The following is a 26,542-nucleotide window of genomic DNA, read 5'->3' on the forward strand; positions in this document are numbered from 1 at the left end:
CCCCCCCCGACGCAGCTTCTGTTGCGGCCTTGTCTCTCGTCCCCAGTCCATATCACATTCCCTGCGCGTGCTTGCCTCCCTATACACAACCGCCATCATACTGCAACCCTCAAATACCCCCCACCCTCACAAACCCTCAATTAGAGTCCAACTTTTCAGTTTGTATAAAGGTCCACGCCTCTTCGGGCGTTTCAAAATAGTGGTGTTGGCCGTTATATGTGACCCACAGTCGCGCTGGCTGCAACATTCCAAATTTCACTCCTTTCCGATGCAGCACCGCTTTGGCCCAGTTGAAACCCGCTCTCCGCTTAGCGACCTCCGTGCTCCAGTCCGGGTATATTCTAATCTCAGCATTGTCCCACTTGCTGCTCCGCTCCTTCTTGGCCCATTTCAGGACCCTCTCTCTGTCTGTAAACCGGTGAAATCTCACCACCATCGCCCTTGGCGGCTCATTTGCCTTGGGCTTCCTCGCCAGCACCCGGTGCGCCCCTTCCAGCTCCAACAACCCCGGGGGGGGGGCCTCCGCGCCCATCAGCGCCCCGATCATTGTGCCCGCATATGCCGCGGCGTCGGCCCCCTCCACTCCTTCTGGGAGACCCAGGATCCTCAAGTTATTTCTCCTCGACCTGTTCTCCGGGTCTTCGAGTCTTCCCGCCCACGTCTTTTGTAGCGCCTCGTGCCGCTCCACTCTCACCGCCAGGCCCAAGAACTCGTCCTCATTTTCACTCACTTTGTCCTGCATCTCCTGGATCTTCACCTCATGGGCTTTCTGGGTTGCCCCAAGTCCTTCAATTATTGCCAGCATAGGCGCCACCATCTCCTTGCGCAGCTCCTCGAAGCAGCGCTTGATGAATTCTTGCATCTCTTCTTTGTCCCCAGCCGCAGCCATTTTGTTTGTTTGGGGCAGCACGGTAACATTGTTGGGGCAGCACGGTAGCATTGTGGATAGCACAATTGCTTCACCGCTCCAGGGTCCCACGTTCGATTCCGGCTTGGATCACTGTCTGTGCGGAGTCTGCACATTCTCCCCGTGTGTGCGTGTTTCCTCCGGGTGCTCCGGTTTCTTCCCACAGTCCAAAGATGTGCAGGTTAGGTGGATTGGCTATGGTAAATTGCCCTTAGTGTCCAAAATTGCACTTAGTGTTGGGTGGGGTTACTGGGTTATGGGGATAGGGTGGAGGTGTTGACCTTGGGTAGGATGCTCTTTCCAAGAGCCGGTGCAGACTCGATGGGCCGAATGGCCTCCTTCTGCACTGTAAATTCTATGATAATGGAGTTTTACTCTTCTTCTCCCGCTGCTCCAGTGCCGTTTTTTTGGCCGTTTCGCTGCGGGTCCGGTCCTTCGCTGCGGGTCCGGTCCATACAGGTTAGTGGGGGACCTCTCTCCTCTCTTCCCCACGGGTTGGCTGTGTGAAAAGTTCCGTTGGGGCTCTTCTATCGAGCCCGAAAGTCCGTCTTCGCGGGAGCTGCTGACTCGTGCGGCTTAGCTCCGCATAGCCGCAACCGGAAGTCGACAGGAGAGTTTATAATGGGGAGTAAGGAAATGGCAGAGAAACTAAACAATGTGTGTCTGACTTCACAGAGGAAGATACAGAAATTGGCCCCAAAACACCAGACAACCAAGGGACTGGCAGAGATTAGTATTGGTGAAAAAGTAGCACTGGAGAAATTAATGGGGTTGAAAGGGAATAAATCCCCAAAAGCTGATGATCTACATCCCAGAGTTGAACGAGGTGGCTGGAGAGATCTCTATTCCTCATTCTAAATTCTCCTGACTCTATCTGGAACGGACAAACATTGCCTTTTTACGTAGCCACAGCAGCTTTTACAGTCCATTTTTATGTATTTTGCCAGTTCACATTCTATTCTATTCTCCCTTTTGTTTCTCAGTGTCTTGGTTGAAGAACGGAAGTAAATCCTCAGGAATGAATCATCACTTTGGACAGGTTCTGAGACAATTAAATTCCAGGACAGAGTAACTATGATGGTGGAGTGTGATTTTAGATAGTGTAAAAGGGCAAAGTTCTAGTTTATAGTTTACTGTGTAGGTTTCCAAGTTAAAGTAGCTTCTAGTGCGTTTGTTTGTTGTATTAAAACTTATAAAACTTGAAGTCCCGTTGTGTGATCCTTTAATTTATTTACTGGGAATTTGATTTTTTCTAAGAAGTTGCTGACCTTTATGGGGGTCCAAATCCACAAGTTTTGTCTTCCTATTTGACCCTCGGGCACCTTTCTGTCTCGATTGCTCGTGTCGGTGACAGCCAGGTGATGGAGCTGAGGGCTGACTTTCGCTGAATTTAGCTGAGAATAACGGGGCCTGTTCCCCAGTAGGGGAACTGCCATTGGCGTCGCTAATAGAGACAGGAAGGTGCTGGACGCCTGACTGAAATGAAATGAAATGAAAATCGCTTATTGTCACAGGTAGGCTTCAAATGAGGTTACTGTGAAAAGCCCCTAGTCGCCACATTCCGGCATCTGTTCGGGGAGGCTGGTACGGGAATTGAACCATGCTGCTGGCCTGCCTTGGTCTGCTTTAAAAGCCAGCGATTTAGCCCTGTGCTAAACTGGAAACTGGACCTCCAACCAATCAGGTTTTGTGGGGGGAGGGGGTGGGGGGGAGAATCCCAGGGGCTGACGATGATGTGACCCCCAGGGTTCAGTGCCCCTGTGTCGAAAGCAGGGAGTCACGGGAACAGGCTACAGAGGAGCCAAAGGGAAACCATTTGGGACCAGAACATTGTGAACATCCTGTTACTCTGGTTGTCTTTGATCCTCAAGTAATTTTCTGTTAGTTTTTTTTTAACCATGTTCTGTTTCGTCAATAAACTTTTAACAGAAAAATATTTGAATTTGTTGAACTTTTCCTGATTAAATTTGTTCACTTTCGGGAGAGTGGGTGAGAGGGGTTGACAGGCTCTTTAACAGAAAGTGAGTCCCTCTAAGGTAATTGGCAAAGGAGCCAGAGGGGTGGAGGAGATTTTAATTTTCTTTTGATACAGTGTTTGAAAATGGGTTTAGGGAATCAATCGCGCTTGACTAATTTATCAAGGTTCTCTGAGGAAGGAACAAGGGATGTCAATAAAGGGGAACCTGTAGATGTGCTTTATCTGGATTATCTGGGGCTGTTTAGCACAGGGCCAAATTGCTGGCTTTAAAAGCAGACCAAGGCATGCCAGCAGCACGGTTCAATTCCCGTAACAGCCTCCCCGAACAGGCGCCGGAATGTGGCGACTAGGGGCTTTTCACAGTAACTTCGTTGAAGCCTACTTGTGACAATAAGCGATTTCCATTTCCATTCCAGAAGGTATTTCCCAAGGTGCCCCATCAAAGGTTATTACACAAAATAAGAGCTCGTGGTTTGGGGGCAACATATCAGCATGGATAGAGGATTGGTTAGCGAACAGGAAGCAGCCAGTCGGTATAAATGGGTCATTTCTGGATGGGTAAGATGTGACAAGTGGAATGTCACCAGGATCAGTGCTGGGCTCACAACCATTTACAATCTATATGAATGTGTTGGATGACGGGATTGAATGTCTGGCGGCTAAAATTTCTGATGCCTCAAAGACCGGTAGGAAAGTAATTTGTGAAGTGGATTTAAGGACTCTGCAAAGTACTACAAATTGGTTAAATGAGTGGGCAAAAAACTGATAAAGCTGGACCATAACTTAAGAAAATGTCGATTGTCCACTTTGTCAGGAAGTATTAAATAAAACAATATTATTTAAATGGAGAGAGATTGCAGAAATCTGAGTTACAGAGGGATCGGGGGTGCCTGATCCCAAGTTAGTCTGCAGGTAAAGCCAGTGATTAGGAAGGTCAATGGAATATTATTGTTATTGCAAAGGAAATCTAATATAAATGTAGGGATGTTTTGCTGCAGTTGTATAGAGTCAAGAGAGGTTTACAGCATGAAAACAGGCCCTTCGGCCCAACTTGTCCATGCCGCCCAGTGTTTACCACTGAGTTAGTCCCAATTGCCCGCATTTGGCCCATATCCCTCTATACCCAGCATTCCCGCCTCTACTTATGCCTCTGGCAGCTCGTTCCAGATACTCGCCACCCTCTGTGTGAAAAACATTTCCCCTCTGGCCCCTTTTATATCTCTCCCCTCTTACCTTAAACCTATGCCCTCTAGTTTTATACTCCCTTACATTTGGGAAAAGATGTTGACTATCTACCTCACTTATGCCCCTCATTATTTTACAGACCTCTATAAGATCACGCCTACGCTCCAGGGCAATAAGTCCCTGGTTGCATCCGAGTAAATCTTTTCTGCATTCATTCTAGTTGAATTATATCCTTTCTATAATAGGACCAGAACTGTACACAGTGCTCCAAGTGTCGCCTTACTAATGTCTTGTACAACTTCAGCAAGACGTCCCAACTCCTGTATTCAATGTTCTGACCAATGAAACCAAATATGCCGAATGCCTTCTTCACCACCCTGTCCACCTGTGACTCCACTTTCAAGGAGCTATGAACCTGTACTCCTAGATCTCTTTGTTCTATAACTCTCCCCAACTCCCTCCCATTCACTGAGTAGGTCCTGCCCCGATTCGATCGATCAACCAAAATGTATCACCTCACATTTATCTAAATTAAACTCCCATCTGCCGTTCATTGGCCCAATTGATCAAGTTCCGTTGCAATCCTAGATAACCTTCTCTGGTCATTATGCCACCAACCTTGGTACCATTTGCAAACTTACTAACCATGCCTCCTACATTCTCATCCAAATCATTAATATAAATAACAAATAACAGTGGACCCAGCACTGATCCCTGAGGCACACCGCTGGTCACAGGCCTCCAGTTTGAAAAACAATCCTCTACAACCACCCTTTGTCTTCTGTCGCCAAGCCAATTTTGTAGCCAATTGGCTACCTCACCCTGGATCCCGTGAGATTTAACCTTGTGGAACAACCTACCATGCAGTACCTTGACAAAGGCTTTGCTAAAGTCCATGACAACATCGTCGACTGCACTGCCCTCATCTACCTTGTTGGTTCCCCCTTTAAAAAAACTCAACCAAATTTGTGAGACATTATTTTCCACTCAGAAAGCCATGTTAACTATCCCTAATCAGTCCTTGCCTCTCTAAATGCCAGTAGATCCTGTCTCTCAGAATACCTTCTCACAACTTACTCACCACGGTGCTAGGCTCACCGGTCTGTAGTTCTCAGACTTTTCCCTCTGGCCTTTGTTAAACAAAGGCACAACATTTGTTACCCTCCAATCTTCGGGCACCTCACCTGTGGCTGTCGACAATTCAAATATCTCTGCTAGGGGACCCGCAATTTCACCCCTAACCTCCCACACGTCCTGGGATACATTTCATCAGTTTCCGGGGATTTATCTATCTGGATGCGCGATCTAACTTAAGCTTGATCTAACCCCATTCCCCCACTCCACTTTGTGAGTAATCTGCAATCCCAAAACCAAATTTTAACAGTCCCAGCTCGCCATACCTTCCATTCTGTCTCTGCTAGCCTTGGCATCTAGGGATGGTTTGATAACCTGCCTGTGTATCTGCACCTGGCAGTGTTTGATGATCGAGAGGAACTGGAGCTTTACTCTGTATCTAACCCTGTGTTGTACCTGTCCTGGGAGTGGTTGATTGGAGAGGCAGCTTTACTCTGTATCTAACCCTGTACTGTACCTGTCCTGGAAGTGTTTGATGGGGTCAGTGTATAAGGAGATTTCTTCTGAATCTAACCCCGTGCTGCACCTGGCCTGGGAGTGTTTGATGGCGACAGTGCAGAGGAGAATATACGTTGTATCTGACCTTGTGCTATACTTGGGCAGCACGGTAGCATTGTGGATAGCACAATTGCTTCAAAGCTCCAGGGTCCCAGGTTTGATTCCGGCTTGGGACAGTCTGTGCGGAGTCTGCACATCCTCCCCATGTGTGCGTGGGTTTCCTCTGGGTGCTCCGGTTTCCTCCCACAGTCCAAAGATGTGCAGGTTAGGTGGATTGGCCATGATAAATTGCCCTTAGTGTCCAAAATTGCCCTTGTGTTGGGTGGGGTTACTGGGTTATGGGGATAGGGTGGAGGTGTTGACCTTGGGTAGGGTGCTCTTTCCAAGAGCCGGTGCAGACTCGATGGGCCGAATGGCCTCCTTCTGCACTGTAAATTCTATGGTACCTATTATGGGAGTGTTTGATGGGGACAGCATCGAGGGAGATTTACTCTGTATCTAACACCATTTTGTATCAGCCTTGGGAGTGTTTCATGGGGCAATGTAGAGGGAGCTGTGCTGCAACGGATTGGAGAATGGTTCAAGCTGGCACTTGGTACTCAGATTTTCCAGTAGACTCCCTTCGCTTTAAAAATAACATTTCATTCAGAGATCAGAGAAACCATCACCGGTTCCTCCACTGTTTCTCCCCCTCCCCCCCCCCACCCCCTCACTGCAGACAGCTCACCGTGGAAACACTGATAAAACATTCCTTCACTGCAGATAGGTCACTGTAGAAACGCTGATAAGACATTCCTTCACTGCAGACAGGTCACCGTGGAAACGCTGATAAGACATTCCATTCCACAGAATCGACTCATTGGAAACTCTAATCGGATTGGGGAGAGGACAGAGTTTGTCTGTTATTAACCTCAACATAAACTTAAACCAGAGTGAATAGTGGAACAGATTGAATTCTAATGTGTGATGTTTATAGCTAACAGTAATGGAATTATCAGAAATAATAGAATTAACAGGCAGGGTAGTTTAGGGAAAATGAGGAAATTACTGAAGAAACGTAACTGCTGGGAACCAAGCATGTGTCCTTGTAAATCACAGATTAGAGAAATTCCTGCTGTCTTTTCCTCACTTGCTGCATGAACTGTGTTCCGTACTGGCCACCAAACCTCAGGAAAGGTACATTGCACTTGATAACAGTCCAGTACAGATTGACCATGATGAAGTGAGGCTGGTTAGCTGAGTGAATCCCTTCCCACACACGGAGAACATTAACGGTCACTCCTCAGTGTGAACAGGTCGGTGAATCTCCAGGTCTGATTAAATCTATTCCACAATCCCCAGATTTCCAAGATTTCTCCCCAGCGTGACTACATATCGTTCGAAAGGTCAGATCATCGGCTAAAACATCATCTACATTCAGACCACGTGAACTGTTTCTCCACACATTGAACAGGGCTCTATTGCTTCTATGGTTAAAGGCTGACGGTGTTCATGGCCATGGAGGGATTTGACAACACGAATGCAAATTTTATAATGGAGGCTTTGCTTAATCAGACCCAATGTAGGTCAGTGAGCACAGCGGTGATGGTGAACAGGACTTGGTGTGAGAAAATACACGGCCAGCAGAGTTTTGGATAAGCTCACGTTTCCATGTGGGGTGAATATGAGAGGCTGGACAGGAATGTATTCGAATCACCAAGTCTAAAGGTAACAGGGGCATGGATGAGGTTTCAGCAGCAGTTGGGGTGGGGTTGGAGACAGGTGACATTATGGAGACTGAAATATCTGGTATTAGTGATGGTGTGGATTTGGGGTCAGAAACTCATCTTGGGTCAAATCTGACACGGAGATTGTGCAGTGTTGTTCAGCCTCAGACAGTTCCCAGGGAGAGGGATGGACTCGGGAGTTAGGGAACGGAATTTCTAATGGTGACTGAAGACAATGGCTTTGGTCTTCCAAATTTTTAATTGGAGGAAATTTCTGCTCATCCAGTACTGGATGTGGGATAAGCAGTTTGATAATTTAGTAACAGTGGAGGAATGGGGAGGGATGGGGGTGAGGTAGAGCTGGGTGTTGTCAGTGTACATGTGAAAACTAACACTTTTGGATGATGTCACCTCGTGGCAGCATTTAAACGGTCTCGCTTCAGTGTGAACTCTTTGATGGGACACCTGATCCCGAGAACTTTTAAAGCACTTCCTGCATTTAAAAGGTCTCTCATTGTGAATCTGCTGGTGTGTCAGCAGTTGGGATGAATGAGTGAATCCCTTCCCACACTCGGGCCGGTGAAAGGCCTTTCCCCAGTGTGAACTCGCTGGTGCATCAACAGGCTGTATGACTGAGTGAATCCACGCCCACACTCGGGGCAGGTGAAAGGCTTCTCCCAAATATGAATGTGTTGATGGGTTGCCAGGTCAGATGGGTAAATGAACGCTTTGCCGCAGTTCCCACATTTCCATGGTTTCTCCCTGCTGTGACTGCGCTTGTGCTTTGACAGGCCAGATAATCGGCTGAAGCTTCGTCCACACACAGAACACGTGTACGGTTTCTCCCCACTGTGAACTGTGCTTTTTCCTTCCATGTTCAAAATCTGATGATATTCAGATTACGATCAGTTACACGACTGTCAGATTTTGATGTGGTGCTTGGTTGCAGTTTTTCAATTGCACATCCTTCCCTGCTAATACCCTGTGAAATTGATTTAAAACAGTAAAAAGGGAGTGAGAAAGATCCCACAGAAACACAAAGGCAGGTTGTGAAATTGAGCTGAATCAATCTGGTAACTTGTGGGGCCGGCACTGGGGAAAAGTGACCACGGAAACTGTTGAACCTTTCGTGAAAAGTGAACCAGTTTGTTAATGTCCTTCAGGGAAGGGAACCTGCCACCCGGCCTGAGACTACACAAAACTTGGGCCTCTGCAAGAACACAAGAAATAGGAGCAGAAGTAGACCATTCGGCCCATCGAACCTGCTCTGCCTTGAACACGATTGTGGCTGATCTCAGTCTTAATTCCTCTTTCCCGTTAGCTCTCTATGTCCTTTCACTTCCTGAGAGACCAAAAATCTCACCATCTCAGCCTTAAATATATATTCACTGATGGTCACAGTAACTTCATTGCAGTGTTAATGTAAGCCTACAATAATGATTATTGTTATTATCATCCACAACCCTCTGGGCTAGAGAAATTTATGTGAGAAACAGAGTGAGAGAGAAAGAGAGTGAGTAGTGGGAGAGAGAGAATCAAAAAGGTTGATGGAAGGGAGAGTGAGAACGGAGTGAGGGTAACAGGAAGCAATGGACCAACAACTGAATCACAATTTGACAAAATCTCCTGAACCCTTAACCTCCACCACCTGGATGGAACAGGACAGCAGATGTATGTGAAGATCACCACCTGCAAGTTCCTTTCCAAGACACACACTGTTGAACTTGTCTGACATCCAGGACTGGATGAGCAGAACTTTCCTCCATTTAAATATTGACAAGACTGAACCCATTCCCTTCCTGTCCCCTCTACAAACTTCACTCCCTTGTCACCAATTCCATCCCTGTCAAATGTCTGAGGCTGAAGCAGACTGTTCACAACCTTAGTGAAATATTTCACCCCTAGATAAGCTCTTGACCACATATCCACACTGTCACCAAGATTGCTGATTTCCACCTCAGTAACACAGCTCGACTCCACCTTAGTCTCTGTTCATCTGCTGCAGAAACCATCATCCATTCTTCTGTTACCACTTAACCAAATTATTCCAACGCACTCGCAGCCGGACTGCAACATTAAACAACCCCCTCCATCCCATCCCAAACTCTGCTACCCATGTGCTTACTCACACCAGCCCCTGTGCCCACTGATCTGCAAACACTTCCTTTTAAAAGGCACAAAAAGTTTAAATTTTTCATTGTTTACTCCATGGTAATGATCATCCTGATCTCTGTAATCTCCTCCACACACACCCTTTGAGATCTCTGCACTCATTTAATTCCAGCCACTTGAGCATTCCTGATTTTAATCTCTCCACCATTAGTGTTCCCAAGGCCTCAATTTCCTCTTTAAAACTCTCCGACTCACTTTCCTCCGTTAAGATTCTCCTTAAAATCTAATATCTCCTCATGTGGCTCAGTGTCAATTGTTATTTTGTAACGTTTCTCTGAAAGTCTTCAAAGTTTTATTCCGTTCAAGTCACAATATAAATTCGAATTATTGTCACTGCGGACTATTCAGTAGGACCGCATGCGGACTACTGCTAGTGCGCCAAAGAAGGATGCCGAGGGCGCATGCGCACTACTGCTAGTGATCCAAAGGATGCCAAGGGCGCATACCCACTGCTGCCACGAACCCAATATTGAGATGGCGCATGCGCACGTCTGCCAGAGCCAAATAAAGATGGCGTTAGCTTAATCTTGTCTGTAACAAAGCTGCACCTCGCGCTCAGATCCCCAGGTACCGGTAGGTTATTTTTCCGGATTTTTGGTCTATATAACATGTACACGAAGCGTGCCTAACGACCCTCCTGATTCATCTCTCTCTCCGTCCCGCCATTCCCACCTTCACGGATTGTGGATCCGAGATAGAACCTTTTGCTGCCTCGCCATTAATCACATTGCGCATGCTTCACTCAGCCCAGTCCCGCCTCATCATTCGCGCTGATTGGTTGGAGGACCAGTCGCTCCCGACCGGTCCTCCGGATCTGTCCACTCTTCGCCTATTGGTTCGGTGCTGCCGTCAATCACCCCGCGCGTTGTGATGTGTCAGGTGAGAGGTCAGTGTCGGGGAGGGGGACGGACGGACGGGGTTACAAACCCCAGAGCCGAACAATGAACATTCTCCACTCTCACTGTCGCTTCCGGCTTCTCTCCACAAACAACCTCACAGAGACCAGGGGCGGGGGAGACACTGACCCAGTGACCATGTCACTGCATTAGAGGAAAAGAGTAATGGCACCCCTCTTGTTCAAAAAGGCAGAAAGTAGGAAAATAGTTAGTTTAATGCCTGTTGTTGGGAAACTGCTGGAATCCTCACATCCGCTTAAAAGTACCTGGATGAAGACTGGCACATCATAACATTCAGGGCTATGGGCCAAGTGCTGGCAAATGGGATTAGGTAGGTGGGTCAGATTTTGATGTGTTGATGCAAACTCGATGGATCAAAGTGCCTCTTCTGCACTTTTGCTGATAATACAAAGTTTGGTGGCATCGTAGACAGCATTGATGACAACATAAAACTGTAAGAAGATAATGATAATATTAATAATAATTGCTTATTGTCACAAGTAAGCTTCAATGAAGTTACTGTGAAAAGTCACCACATTCCGGCGGCTGTTCGGGGAGGCCGCTGCAGGAATTGAACCTGCGCTGCTGGCATTGTTCTGCATTACAAGCCAGCTATTTAGCCCACTGTGCTAAACCATCCCCTATTGACAGATATTGACAGACAAGGTGAATGGCCAAGATTGTGGCAATGTAAACAAGTGTGAGGTTATCTGTTTTGAACCAAAAAAGGTTAGAGCTGAGTACTTTTTAAATGGAAAGAGGTTAAATACAGTGGGTGCCCAAAGAGACTTGGGGTTCATGGATAGAATCTACAGCACGCAAACAGGCCCTTCGGCCCAAACTGGTCCATGCTAACCAAAAGGTCCATCTAAGCTAACCCAATATCCCTCTGAACCTTTCCTATCCATGTATCTGTCCAAATGCCTTTTCAATGTTGCCAATGCCCCTGCCTCAACCACTTCCTCCGGCAGCTCATTCCACATACGTACCACCCTCTGTGTAAAACCGTTGCTCCTTAGGTTCCCATTAATTCTTTCCCCTCTTAACTTAAACCAAAGTCCTTTAGTTCTCAATTCCCCAACCCTGAGAAAAAGACAGAGCATTCACCCTATCCATGCCTCTCATGATCTTATACATCTCGATAAGATCACCCCTCAGTCTCCTACGCTCCAAAGAAACAGGTCCTGGCCTATCCAATCTCTCCCTATAACTCAGTCCCTTGAGTCCTGGCAATATCCTTGTAAATCTCTTCTGCACTCTCTCCAATTTAATAACATCTTTCCTATAGCAAAGCAACCAAAACTGAACACAATACTCCAGGTGCGACCTCACCAACGTCCTGTACAACTGCAACATAACTTCCCAACTTCTATACTCAATGCCCTGACTGATGAAGGCCAAAAGCCTTCTTCACTGCCCTATACACCTGTGACTCCACCTTTAGAGAACCGTGCATCTGAACTCCAAGGTCCCTCTGTTCCATGGTATTCCCTCAGGCCCTACCATTCAATGTGAAAGTCCTACCTTGATTTGACTTTCCGAAATGCAACTCCTCACACTTACTGTATTGAACTCCATTTGCCATTTCTTGGCCCACTTCCCCAGCAGATCAAGATCCAGCTGCAATTTTTAATAACCTTCCTCACTGTCTACAATATCACCTATTTTAGTGTCATCTGCAAACTTACTGATCAAGCCTTGTACTTTCTCATCCAAGTCATTGATATAGATAACATTCAGCAATCTCTTAGTTACAAATCTCCTGGTTACTTATCTCCGAGTTACTAATCTAGTTACAACCCGACTTAGTTAATTACTCTAATGTCACGTTTCAGTTTTTGCCCCCAGTCCAGATACCCAACAGGTAAGTTATTTATACTTACTGATGGCAGCAGGGTGGCGCAGTGAGTAGCACTGCTGCCTCACGGTGCTGAGGTCCCAGGTTCGATCCCGGCTCTGGCTCACTGTCCATGTGAAGTTTGCACATTCTCCCCGTGTTTGTGTCGGTTTTGCCCCACAACCCAAAAGGATGTGCAGGGTAGGTGGATTGGCCACGCTAAATTGCCATTTAATTGGAAAAATGAATTGGGTACTCTAAATTTGAAAAAAAAAAATTATAGTTACTATTCCGAAGCTCCACCTTTCTGATTCGCACCAACTCCGCTCCCTGCCGACTAGGCCATGAATCCCTGAGGTAAGTTATTTATATTTACTGTTCCGAAGCTAATCCTCCCCGGATTCACATCAACTCTGCTCCCTGCCGACTAGGCCATTAATCCCCGAGGTTATTTATACTTACTGTTTCGAAGCTGCTCTTCCCCGGATTCGTACCAACTCCGCTCCCTGCCGGCTAGGCCGTGAATCCCTGAGGTAAGTTATTTATATTTCCTATTCTGAAGCTCCTCCTCCCTGGATTCGCCCCAACTCCGCTCCCTGCCGGCTAGGCCGTGAATCCCTGAGGTAAGTTATTTATATTTACTGTTCCAAAGCTCCTCTCCCCGAGTTCACACCAACTCCGCTCCCTGCGTTGGCGAGGTTCATAGCTGGGTGGCTGGAAAACCATTAGGACAGTAACTGTCCTGTAAGGTAATGAATCCTTTTGCTTCCCATTTGGCCGAGGAAGGCAGTGTGTCACAAGGATGGATGTGTTGACCGATTAATGGCTGGAGGATGGGGGCAGGTCATGTGATCAAACCTCCAGGAATACATTCAATCAAGTTGATGAGGAGAGAATGTTGTGAATTTTTATCCTAAACTGACAGTGAGGTTTCTGTAAATTGACAGGATAATGGAAGTGGAGGTTGAACAGACTGGAAAAGCAAACCAAACGTCACATCGCGATCTGACAGAATCACTCGATTCACCAGAACCTGAATTTCAGCAGCATCTGGGTGTGGAAGGTAAAAGGTTTGTCTGTTCTGTCTGTGAGGGTAGAGTTAAGGTCTCAGTGTGACTGGAAAAGCCCCGAGATTCACAAACCCTGGTTAGACCAAACGTGGAGAACTGTGTTCAGTTCTGGGCAACAAACCTGAGGAAGGATAGAATGGCCTCGGAGGGAGTGTAGCACAGATTTACCTGAGTGATATCTGAATACCCCGGGGTTAAATTACAAAACTAGATGACACAAGAGTCAGAGACATGATGGTACAGAGAATGGCATTCGGCCCATTGAGTCCATGCTAGCTCTCTGGAGCAATCCAGTCAGTGCCATTCTCCTCTCTCCCTGTATCCTCGCAGGTTATTTCCCCTCAGATGTCTATCCAATTTCCTGTTGAAATCAAATCATTCATTGTGTCTATTTTCAAACTCCCTCATAGGCAGGTCATTGCCACTCGCTGTGTAAAAACATATATCTCATATCACCTCATATCTCCTGTACCTTTGACATACAAACTCGGAACAGGCCACTCGGCCCCTCGAGCCTGCTCAGCATTCAATAAGATTGCGGCTGATCTCATTCTAACCTCAACTCCACATCCCTGATGAGCTTTCACCCCCTTGCTCATCATGAATCTATCCAGCTCTGCCTTAAAAATATTCAAGGTCTCTGCTTCCACTGCCTTTTAAGGACGTGAGTTCCAAAGTCTTACAACCCTCGAGAATGAAAAATCCTCATCTCCATCTGAAATGGGCGACCGCTCACTTTGCAACAGTGACACCCTCGTTCTTGATTCTCCCACAAGAGGAAACATCCTCTCTACATCCACCCTGTCAAAACCCCTCAGGATCTTATATCGTTCAATCCAGGCTTTATCCAAAACTTTAAATCTGTGTCCCGGCTGCTTGTACGATCGGTGAATGAAAACAGTTTCTTTGTCCACCCGATGGAAACCTGGCGTAATCTTGTGTCCCTGAATGAAATCTCCCCTCAACCTCCTTTGCTGGAACCATTCTGGTAAATCTCCTCTGCCACTTCTCAAGAACCTTCACATTCTTCCTGAAGAGTGGTGACCAGAGCTTTATAAAGATTCATAGAATAGAATTAGAACCATAGAATTCCATCAGTGCAGAAGGGGGCCATTCGAGTCTCCACTGATTCTCTGAAAGGCCATCCTGCCTCGGCCCACACCCCTACCCTGTCCCTGTAACCCCATAGCCCCACCTAACCTGCACAACCCTGGACACTTAAGGGGCAATTTATCAAGGCCAATCCACCTAACTTTCCCTTTGGACTTTTGGAGGAAACCTGAGCACCGGGTGGAAGCCCACACAGACACGGGGAGAAAGTACAAACTCCACACAGTCACCAAGGCCGGAATTGAACCCGGGTCCTTGGCGCTGTGAGGCAGCAGTACTAATCACTGTGCCACCAGAAACATAGTTTTGGCAACAATATTACTGTTGATAAAGCTCAAGATCGAATTTGCTTTGCCAACTACTCTCTTGATATGTCTTGTAGACATACAAAATCCCTCTTCACCTCTTTCTCTCCTCCCAGAGGCCAGTTGGGTTTTTATGACAATGCAGTAGTTTTCATGGTCACTTTTTCCCAGTGCCGGCCCCACAAATGACCAGATTCATTCAGCTCAATTTCACAACCTGCCTTTGTGTTTTTGTGGGTTCTCTCTCACTCCCTATTTTCTGTTTTGAATCCGTTTCACAGGGTGTTCGAAGGGGACGCTTCAAAGTCCGGAAACTCAAACCAAGCATCACATCAGGATCTGACAGAGTCCTCAATTTATCATTGCTGAATATCATCGGATTTTGAACATGGAAGGAAAAAGCATCATTCACAGTGGGGAGAAACCATACATGTGTTGTGTGTGTGGACGAGGATTCAGTCAATCATCAGGCTTCATGAAACACCAATGCAGTCACACTGAGAACAAATCCTGGAAATGTGCGGACTGTGGGAAAGGATTCACTTCCCCATCCAAGCTGGAAACTCATCGACGCAGCCACACTGGAGAGAGACCATTCACCTGTTCCAAGTGTGGGAAGGGATTCACTAAGTTATCCCACCTGCTGAGACACCAGCGAATTCACACTGGGGAGAGACCATTCACCTGCTGCAAGTGTGAGAAGGGATTCACTGACTCATCGGCCCTGCAGACACACCAGCGAATTCACACTGGGGAGAGACCATTCACCTGCTCCCAGTGTGGGAAGGGATTCACTCAGTCATCCAGTCTGTCCACACACCAGCGAGTTCACTCTAGGGAGAGACCATTCACCTGCTCAGAGTGTGGGAAAGGATTTAGTAATTTGTCCAACCTGCTGAGACACCAGCGAGTTCACACTGATGAGAGACCATTTCAATGTCCAGACTGCGGGAGGTGCTATAAAGGTTCTGGGGATCTGATGCGCCATCAACGTGTTCACACTGACGAGAGTCCGTTCAGGTGCTCTCACTGTGGGACTGGTTTCAGGCACTCATCTAACCTCACTGTACATCAGCGAATTCACACTGGGGAGAGGCCATACACCTGCTCCAAGTGTGGGAAGGGATTCACTCAGTCATCTGACCTGCAGAAGCACCAGCGAGTTCACACTGGGGCGAGGCCATTCACCTGCTCCGAGTGCGGGAAGGGATTCACTCTGTCATCCAACCTGCAGAAGCACCAGCGAGTTCACACTGGGGAGAGGCCATTCACGTGCTCCCAGTGTGGGAAGGGATTCACTCAGTCATCCCACCTGCTGAGTCACCAAATAGGCCATAAGTAACCACAGTGAATGGGTTTTGCTGTTAACTCACATTCAGGACTGAACCATGTTCATTTGGGTCTTTTTCTGCTGATAACAAACTCCAGCCCATTTACAGGGGCTAATATTCTGGCTAAAAATCAAAATAAATTAAGTCTGTGTGAAATGCACAGTGTGTTGAAACTTTTTAATATCTCTGACACAAATTAGTTCCTTTTGAAGTCCTCTCGCTCTCCCCGTCTCTTCCATCCTCATCTCCACCTGTGAGGAGCTCATGGAACTTCTTTGTGACTGAGATTGAGTGAATCCGATCAGCTGCCTCTGCTGCTTCCCTCCTATTGGAGGGGAATTTCTGTGTTTTACAATGTATACCGAATTATAGAACAGTACAGCACAGAACAGGCCCTTCGGCCCTCAATGTTGTGCCGAGCTTTGTCCGAAACCAAGATCAAGCTATCCCACTCCCTGCCATTCTGGTGTGCTCCATGTGCCTATCCAATAGCCGCTTGAAAGTTCCTAAAGTGTCCGACTCCACTGTCACAACAGGCAGTCCATTCCACACCCTAACCACTCTCTGATTAAAGAACCTACCTCGGACATCCCTCCTATACCTCCCACCACGAACCTTATAGTTATGCCCCCTTGTAACAGCTACACCCACCCGAGGAAATAGTCTCTGAACGTCCACTCTATCCCCCTCATCATCTTATAAACTTCTATTAAGTCGCCTCTCATCCTCCTTCGCTCCAATGAGAAAACCCTAGCTCCCTCAACCTTTCCTCAAAAGACCTACCCTCCAATCCAGGCAGCATCCTCGTAAATATCCTTTGCCCCCTTTCCAATGCTTCCACATCCTTCCTACAATGAGGTGACCAGAACTGCCCACAATACTCCAAATGTGGTCTCACCAGAGTCCTGTACAGTTGCAGCATAACCCCGCGGCTCTTAAACTCAAGCCCCCTTCTTCACGGCTCTATCCACTTGAGTGGCAACCTTCAGAGATCTGTGGACATTAACCCCAAGATCTCTCTGTTCCTCCACATTCCTCAGAACCCTGCCGTTGACCCTGTAATCTGCATTCAAATTTGTCCTACCAAAATGAATCACCTCGCACTTATCAGGGTTAAACTCCATGTGCCATTTTTCGGCCCAGCTCTGCATACTATCATTGTTTCTTTGCAGCCGACAACAGCCCTCCACCTCATCCACTACTCCACCAATCTTGGTGTCATCAGCAAATTTACTGACCCACCCTTCAACCCCCTCCTCCAAGTCATTTATAAAGATCACAAATAGCAGAGGACCCAGCACTGATCCCTGTGGTACACCGGTGGTAACTGGTCTCCAGTCTGAAAATGTTCCATCCACCACCATCCTCTGTCTTATATGTGATAGCCAGTTACTTATCCAATTGGCCAAATTTCCCTCTATTCCACACCTCCTTACTTTCTTCATGAGCCGACCATGGGGAACCTTATCAAACGCCTTACTGAAATCCATGTATACAACATCAACTGCTCTACGCTCATCTGCACACCTAGTTACCTCCTCAAATAATTCAATCAAATTTGTGAGGCAAGACTTACCCTTCACAAATCCTTATTGACTATCCCAGATTAAGCTGCATCTTTCCAAATGGTCATTAATCCTATCCCTCAGGACCTTTTCCATTAACTTACCGACCAACGAAGTAAGACCAACTGGCCTATAATTACCAGGGTCATTCCTATTCCCTTTTTTGAACAGAGGAACAACATTTGCCACTCTCCAGTCCTCTGGCACTATCCCCATGGACAGCGAGAACCCAAAGATTAGAGCCAAAGGCTCTGCAATCTCATCCCTTGCCTCCCAAAGAATCCTAGGATATATCCCATCTGACCCAGGGGACTTGTCAATCCTCAGGTTTTTCAAAATTGCTAATACATCTTCCCTTAGAACATCTACCTCCTCCATCCGACCCGCCTGTATCACACTCTCGTCCTCAAAAACATAGCCTCTCTCCTTGGTGAACACTGAAGCAAAGTATTCATTCAACGCCTCTCCTATCTCTTCTGACTCCCTGCACAAGTTCCCACTACTGTCCTTGACTGTGCTAACCACTAGGCTACCGTGCTGCCCAGGTTAGATGTTTCATTACCATTTCTGTTTTAAAACCCCCAAAATCATGCCACATTGCCATGAAGATGGACTGTGGTGGTTACACGGTTTTTTTGTTTAATTTATCTCAGTGCTTCTCACAGAAGAAAACTATCAGGGTATGAGGGGCAAGTTGTCTGAGGTACACTGGGAAACTACATTAAATAGTATGGTGGGAGACAGGCAATCACTTATATTTAAGGAATTATTACAGATTTACACTGGGATCGGTTAGCTCAGTTGGCTGGATGGCTGGTTTGTGCTGAGTGACACCAACAGCACAGGTTAAATTCCCATACCGGCTGAGGTTAGCCATGGTCTGTGTCAGTATTTATGCTCCACATGATCCTCCACCCACCCCTCTATATCTCTCCTCTCCCCCCCCCCATCAGCATTTCCTATTCCCTTTCCCCTCATGTATGTATCTCGTTTTACGTTCAATGGATTCATGCTGTTCACCTCAACCACTCGCTGTGGGAGTGAGTTCCACATTCTCACCACTCGCTGGGTAAAGAGGTTTCTACTGAAATTCCTGTTGGATTATTGAATTCCTTCATAATCTTAAAGATTTCCATCAGGTCACCCATCAGTCTTCTCTTTTCCAGAAAAAAGCAGCCCCAACCTTTTCCTGAGTGTTAAATGCTCTCAGTTCTGTATATTATGAATCTTTGTTGCACCTTATCCAGTGCCTCTATTTCCTTTTTCTAAATGGAGATCACCAATGTTGACAGTGCTCCCAGTGTAGTCTAACCCTGGTTCTAAACAAGTTGAACATTTCCTCCGTGCTTTTCAATTCTATCCCTCTAGAAGGGAACCCTATATATTGGCCCCACACTGTAGGAAAGATGTGAAGTTCTTCGAAGGGTGTAGAGGACATTAACAATAATAATCTTTATTGTCACTAATAGGCTTACATTAACAGTGCAATGAAGTTACTGTGAAAATCCCCCAGTCGCCACACTCCGGCACCTGTTCAGGTACATCAAGGGAGAATTCAAAATGTCCAATTCACCTAACCTGCACATTTTTCGGGACTTGTGGGAGGAAACTGGAGCACCCGGAGAAAACCCACCCAGACACGGGTAGAACGTGCAGACTCCGCACAGGCAGTGACCCAAACCGGGAATCAAACCTGGGACCTGGTGCTGTGAAGCATTAGTGCTAACCATTGTGCTAGAATGGCACCAGAGTTGAGGGACTCCAGTTAGTTGGAGTGACTGGAGCAGCTGAATTTCTCTCCTGAGATCACAGCATCTAGAGGGTGGGGAATGGGGCCATTCAGCCCTTTGAGACGGTGTCGGCTCCCTGTGGAGGAAGCCAGTCTGTCCATTGCCCCGTTCTTTCCCCGAATCCCTGTGGTTTATTTCTCGCAGTGTCTGTCCAATTTCCGATTGAAATCCTTCCGCCATCTCTGCATCTCCTACCCTCATAGGCAGTAGGTTCCAGGTCGTTACCACTCGCTTTACATGTACATAAGGCTCCTCGAGCACAGAGGAGTCTATTTGACCCATTTTCCCCGTGCCAGCTCTCTGTACAGCGACCCATTCAATCCCAGAGTTCAACAATTTTGTTTTCTTTTTCAGAATGAATCAAATTATCTTTTGGATGTGACAGTCCAATGAGACTCCAGCACCATTTATAGACAGTGTAAATAACAACAACTCGCTGTATTTTACTACAAATAATTGTGCATATCGTGCGTCTGGAATTTCACAGAGTTTTCAAAATGGTGTCAATGTTGTGGTTATTACACAAAATTAAGACTCAATCTTTATTAATAATTCTGGTGAGGACACCAAGTGTAATGTATCCGAGTTTGCGAACAATTAGAACAAATGTACATTTCTAGAAAACCTCTCACTACCACTGGACCTCCTGAAGTGTTTGAAAGCCAATGGAGTACTTTTGAAATATATTCACTGTTGTAATGTAGGAAACTGTAAGGACGGATGTGTGATCACATTTAGTTATAAAATTGTCATTTTCGTAGTGTATTCACTGTCATTTGTAACAAGGTCAAGGAAACCCTTTTATACCTCTAACATGTGGCTTCCTGCAGCCATTTCACCTTCTGTACCTTTTCTATATTAACTATGCATTGATTTCATCGCAAAAAACAATAATTATAGTCATGATTATTCAGTAGTGAACATTGATTATCATAAGTGAATTGGTATGTTAGGTAATTATATTGCAAAGACTAGATATTTATTTTTTAAAATAACACGATCAACCAAAATGTTTCCAGAAACTGCAGAGCTATCAGAATTTGTTTGAAAAAAATAAATTACTCGATAATTTTAGAAGTTACGAGATGTGGTGATAAGCCTGGAATTAATATTACATGTAGTCAGCAGTGTGACCTCCCACCAGTAGGTGGCGTCCGGCATCAGTCAAGTGACATCCGGCTACCAACAGAAGGTTGTGGCTTACACGAGGACAGTCGCACGACAGTATAGTTCCAAGAGTGTCTTGTGGGAACATGGGGCGAATGTACAAATTCCACGCGGACAGTGACCCAGAGGTGGGATCGAACCTGGGACCTCGGTGCTGTGAAGCAGCAATGCTAATGACTAAGCCACTGTGCTGCCCTGTATTGTTAATGGCCGAGTAATCCAGAGAGCGAGGTTACTGCTCTGGGGATCTGGGATAGAATCTGCCTTTGACAGATGGTGAAATTGAAATTAATAAAAGTCGCGAATTAAAAGTCTGATGATAACATTGTCAATTGTTGTAAAAACCCATCTGGTTCACTAATGTCCTTCAGGAAATCTGCTCTCCTTATGTGGCCTGGCCAACACATGACTCCAGATCCACAGCAATGTTGTGGTTGATTTGTAAGTGCCCTCTGAAATAGCCTCACAAGAGTTCAAGGGCAATTGGAATGAGCAGTAAATGCTGGCCCAGCCAGTGACGCCCACCTCCCATGAATGAATAATTTTTAAGAAGACTCTTTTCAATTTGAAGAACGAGTAAGAAATTGTCTCTTTGATTGGATTGGATTTATTGTCACGTGTACCGAGTACAGTGAAAAGTATTGTTCTGCGTACAGTCCAGACAGATCGTTCCATACACAAAAACACAAAGTGCGGATCTTGGCAGTTTGCTCAGTTCACAAAAAAATTTAATGACTTTGTAGACGCAGATTAAAATTTTAATCAGCATCCAAAACATATCTAGACAGCTCATATAGACAGACACAAACGATACTGTAACTGAATCAGAGGAAATGGCAGAGATTTAACTGAACCACATTTTTGAAAGATTCGGCCTTCATGATGGAGAAACAGGAAAAGCCACTCAGGGAGATGAGGAAATCCAGGCTCAGTGTGGATTTGCTGTCACCCCTCCTTTCTTATACATGAACGGGATTTAGGCTGCAGAACATTTAACAGCAAAACACAGAGGGATCAAATATAAGCAACACATAATTCTCAATTCTCGTCCATTTAACTATATTTGACTGTGTTTAAAAGCTGACTGAGATTCATGGGATTTGTATTACCCAGTGAAAAGCTTTCTTTTCTTGGTCAGCCATGTTTGCAATTCAATGGTGCATATTTCAGAGTTATTCAGAGTGAAGACGCGAGAGCTATTCAATTCAAAATGAAGTCATTTATAATAAATCAATCTCCTGATGTTCAACGTTGAATAACGAAACAAATATTGAGTAGAATTGATGGAAATTTTCTGTCGGAAGATAAGAATGATGCATTAATGATTGAACAGAGAGCATTGTTCCGTTAGATATTTGCTGAACAAATGCTAAAGTTCAACACAAGTTTTATAGCTTATGATCTGACAAGTTGAGACATCTGTTTTAAAGGAACAGCTGTCTTCATGTAATCAGTGACCTGGCCTCCCAGCCAACCCATTGAAAGCTGCAGCAAGACTGTGCAATTGAGCGTTGCATAGGGTGATTGGGTACTGTGCTGCCAGCTGTTCCTGCAGCGCAGATGTTATCACATTCACCTAATGCACAAAAGGTGCATGGTTCGAAACTGGCAGAAGCATTAAATGCTTCTCATTTATGATGTGGAGATGCTGGCGTTGGACAGGGGTGGGCACAGTAAGAAGTCTTACAACACCAGCTTAAAGTCCAACAGGTTTGTTTCGAATCACTAGCTTTCGAAGAGGTGTGAATTGTCTCAAGCCAGGGCAGTTGGTAGGATTTTGCAAGCCCAGGCCAGATGGTAAAGGGTGAATAATGTGACGTGAATCCAAGGTCCCGGTGGAGGCCGTACCCGTGTGCGGAACTTGGCCACTAGTTTCTGCTCGGTGATTCTGCATTGTCGCGCGTCCTGAAGGCCGCCTTGGAGAACGCTTACCTGAAGATCAGAGGCTGAATGCCCTTGACTGCTGAAGAGTTCCCGACAGGAAGGGAACACTCCTGCCTGGCGATTGTTGTGCGATGTCTGTTCATCCGTTGTTGCAGCGTCTGCATGGTCTTGCCAATGCACCACGCCTCGAGACATCCTTTCCTGCAGCCTATGAGGTAGACATCGCTGGCCGAGTCGCACGAGTATGTACCGCATACATGGTGGGTTGTGTTCTTACGTGTAATGGTGGTACCCATGTCAATGATCTGGCACGTCATGCAGATATTGCCATGGCAGGGTTGTGTGGTATCGTGGTCGCTGTTCTTCTGAAGGCTGGATAGTTTGCTGCAATCAATGGTCAGTTTGAGTTTGCGCAGTTGTTTGAAGGAAAGTAGTAGGGGTGTGGGGATGGCCTTGGCAAGATGTTCGTCTTCATCGATGACGTGCTGAAGGCTGCGAAGAAAATGTAGTTTTTCCCCTCCAGGGAATTCATCAGGCGAATGAGGCTCCGGGAGTTCTTCCACAGACCCCAAGAGGCCTACAGCAAACTCAATGAGACAACCAATGAACCGGAATAGCAGACCGAGAGATCTGTGGGACTGGAAGATCCAGCGAGCAGGGAGGACTGGAAAACCCCACCCATTGAAACAATCCGATCAGCTGATTCTGCTGCTCGTCTTCCATGAAACCATTCAGTAAAACTGCCTCGAAAGTCCTTTCTTTTCCAAATTCTGAACTCGCCTCTTTCCCCGTTAAATCCCATCATGCTCTCTCAGCGCTCATCTTGTCTGTGTGACTTACCCTTTGCTCCGATTCTCACGATACTGTTGAACATCCAATTTCCACAATCATAGAATTTACAGTGCAGAAGTAGGTCATTCGGTCCATCAAGTCTGCACTGGCCCTTGGAAAGAGCACCCACCCCAAGCCCACACCTCCATCCTATCCACGTAACCCAGTAACCTCACTTAACCCTTTTGGACACTAAGGGCAATTTAGCATAGCCACTCTACCTAACCTGCACATCTTTGGACTGTGGGAGAAAACCGGAGCACCCGGAAGAAACCCACGCAGACACGGGGAGAATGTGCAGACTCCGCACAGACAGTGACCCAAGCCAGGAACTGTACCTGGGACCCTGGAGCTGTGAAGCAGCTTGCTAACCACTGTGCTACCGTGCTGCCCCTGATTGGATCCAAGTTGAAATACAAGCCATAATGAAGTATTTGCCATGGTGGGGTTTGAACCCGCATTCTCAGAGAATTGTGCTGGGTCTCAGGATTACTCATCCAGTGACAATACCACTACACCATCACCTCCCCAGTCAAGCGCTTTGCAGAGCTCGTCTGGGATATGAACCCGGGACCTCTCGCATTTTGGAAACCCCCGAAGCGAAAATCATACCCCACAGTTTCCACGGCATCTCCATGGAGTCAGTGTCTTTGTCCGTTTCCTCTTCAGACAATCAAGTGAAGCTTGGTCCTCACACAGAACACGTGTATGGTTTCCTCCCTCAGTCAATGGTGTGTTTTTTCAGGCTGTAACTGGTTAAAGCTCTTTCCACAGTCAGTTCTCTGGAACACTCTCACTCAGGTGCGTGTGTGTCTCGGTACTTTACCAGTCACACTGATCTGATGTTTGAAATATTTTCCCACAAACATTTTTCATTCCACATTTATAGTCTGAGGATATTCAGGTCCTGATCAATTGAGTGACACTGTCAGATCTTAATGTGATATTTGGTTTGTGTTTCATGTCTGAAAACGCTTTCCTAATGCCCTGTAAAAGGAGTTTACAAAGGTCACATTATCAGCACAGGATAGAAATTCAGAAGAGTTAATTCCAGTTTCTGGGGAACATATTTTCTCTCTTCTGTCCCCAAAGCTGTAAATCCCCGTCCCACACACTCTCCCTCCTCCCTGGGGCTGAAATCCAAATAAAATATGAGATCATTATTTCTCTATCCTTTTACCAAATTTATATAATTAGAGATAAGAATCTGCTTTATAAGTCACTTCATCCATGACTTGTGACAGACATGAATCTGAATCACCCTGACTGAGCAGACATAATAACAGATGTTAACCTTGTGTCCAGAACTGACTGTGGAGATTTGATGAACAATCGCGAATGTCGTTTCTCCAAATCTTCCAGGGTTTCCTTCTTTCTTCCTCTCCCTCTCGAACTAAGTTATACCGGATATCAGACTCAGGGTCCATTCTGGTTCTCTTCCTGCTGACTGAATAACTTCAATCAAATATGGAGAAGACTGAATCCACTGTTCGGTCCCTGCTCCAATCTCCAATCCTCGCATACCAATTCCATCCCTCTCCCTGGCAACAGTCTGAGACTTCGCCAGTCTCTTTGTAAACTTGGTTTCACACTTCATCCAATATGAGCTTCTGACCTCATAGAATTTACAGTGCAGAAGGAGGCCATTCCGCCCATCGAGTCTGCACCGGCCTTTGGAAAGAGCACCCTGGCTAAGCCCACACCTCCACCTATCCCCGTAACCCCCTAACCATTTTAGATACTAAGGCAATTTACCATCGTCACCTCCCGATTTGACTATTCCATTACACACCTGGCTGCTCTCCCACATTCTACCTTTGTAAACTTAAAGCCTTCCAAAAGTCTGCTACCCATGTCTTAATTCACAGCCAGTTCCTTTCCCCTATGATCCCTGTGCTCCGAGACATGCATTCGCTCCCAGTCAATTCTCACCCTTGTTTTCAAATCCCTCCATGGCCTTGTCTCTCCCTGTGTCTGTCATCTCCTCCAGCTCCACAACCACCTGAGATATCTGCACAGCTCTGATCCTGGACTCTTGTACACTTCCGATTCTAATTACTCCACCATGGTTTTAAGTTCCCTCGGTCCCAAGCACTGAATTCTCTCCCTAAACCTCCCCGTCTCCACCTCACTTACCTCCTTTTAGATGTTCATTAAAACTCACCTCTCTGACCAAGTTTTTGGTCAATTGTCCTAATATCGCCTTTTGTGTCTGGGAGTCTCACTTTGTTTTATAATGTTCCTGTGAAGTTGACTGGGATGATTTTTAAAAAATATATATATTTTATTGAAAATTTTTGGCCAACCATCACAGTACATTGTGTATCCTTTACACAGTAATATAACAATATAAATAACAATGGCCAGTTTTATAAACAAGAAATAAATAGTATATAACAAAAACGAAAACTAAAACTAAAACTAAATGGCAACTGCCTTGTCCCAGATAAATACTCTCCAAAAATATGATTTATCAGTCCAATATACAATTATCTATAACAACAACCTATACATATTATATATATATATCAACATCGCTGAGAGTCCTTCTGGTTTCCCCCCCCCCCTCCCTCCCCCGCCCCCCCCCCCCCCCCCCCCCCCCCCCGGGCTGCTGCTGCTGTCTTCTTCTTTTCCATTCCCTCTATCTTTCTGTGAGGTATTCGACGAATGGTTGCCACCGCCTGGTGAACCCTTGAGCCGATCCCCTTAGGACAAACTTAATCCGTTCCAGCTTTATAAACACTGCCATGTCGTTTATCCAGGTCTCCACCCCCGGGGGCTTGGCTTCCTTCCACATCAACAATATCCTGCGCCGGGCTACTAGGGATGCAAAGGCCAAAACATCAGCCTCTCTCGCCTCCTGCACTCCCGGCTCTTCTGCAACCCCAAATATAGCCAACCGCCAGCTTGGTTCGACCTGGACCCCCACTACTTTCGAAAGCACCTTTGTCACCACCACCCAAAATCCCTGTAGTGCCGGACATGACCAGAACATGTGGGTATGATTCGCTGGGCTTCTCGAGCATCTCGCACACCTATCCTCTACCCCCAAAAATTTACTGAGCCGTGCTCGAGTCATATGCGCCCTGTGTAACACCTTAAATTGTATCAGGCTTAGCCTGGCACACGAGGACGATGAGTTTACCCTACTTAGGGCATCAGCCCACAGCCCCTCC

General features: G+C 46.3%; 2 protein-coding genes across 7 annotated transcripts in view; both read left to right on the forward strand.

The window, feature by feature from the left end:
• Window positions 1-26,542, forward strand: part of LOC140422599 (uncharacterized) — a 163,355-nt gene that overhangs the window by 27,174 nt on the left and 109,639 nt on the right. The gene's annotated exons all lie outside the window — the stretch shown is intronic.
• Window positions 6,979-16,285, forward strand: LOC140418262 (uncharacterized). 6 transcript variants are annotated; one of them, XM_072501721.1, is made up of 3 exons: window positions 6,979-6,997; window positions 13,261-13,376; window positions 15,080-16,285. In XM_072501721.1, exon 3 carries the CDS (start codon window positions 15,187-15,189, stop codon window positions 16,138-16,140), a length of 954 nt encoding a protein of 317 aa, XP_072357822.1. In that variant the 5' UTR covers window positions 6,979-6,997; window positions 13,261-13,376; window positions 15,080-15,186; the 3' UTR covers window positions 16,141-16,285. The 6 variants fall into 6 exon arrangements, with proteins under 6 accessions (XP_072357822.1, XP_072357820.1, XP_072357823.1 ...); XM_072501719.1 differs by lacking the exon at window positions 6,979-6,997 and adding an exon at window positions 7,388-7,409; XM_072501722.1 differs by lacking the exon at window positions 6,979-6,997 and adding an exon at window positions 10,079-10,153 and having other exon boundaries at window positions 13,261-13,383.

The sequence above is a fragment of the Scyliorhinus torazame genome, chromosome 5, assembly GCF_047496885.1.
Source record: "Scyliorhinus torazame isolate Kashiwa2021f chromosome 5, sScyTor2.1, whole genome shotgun sequence".
In the NCBI taxonomy this organism is placed as follows: domain Eukaryota; kingdom Metazoa; phylum Chordata; class Chondrichthyes; order Carcharhiniformes; family Scyliorhinidae; genus Scyliorhinus; species Scyliorhinus torazame.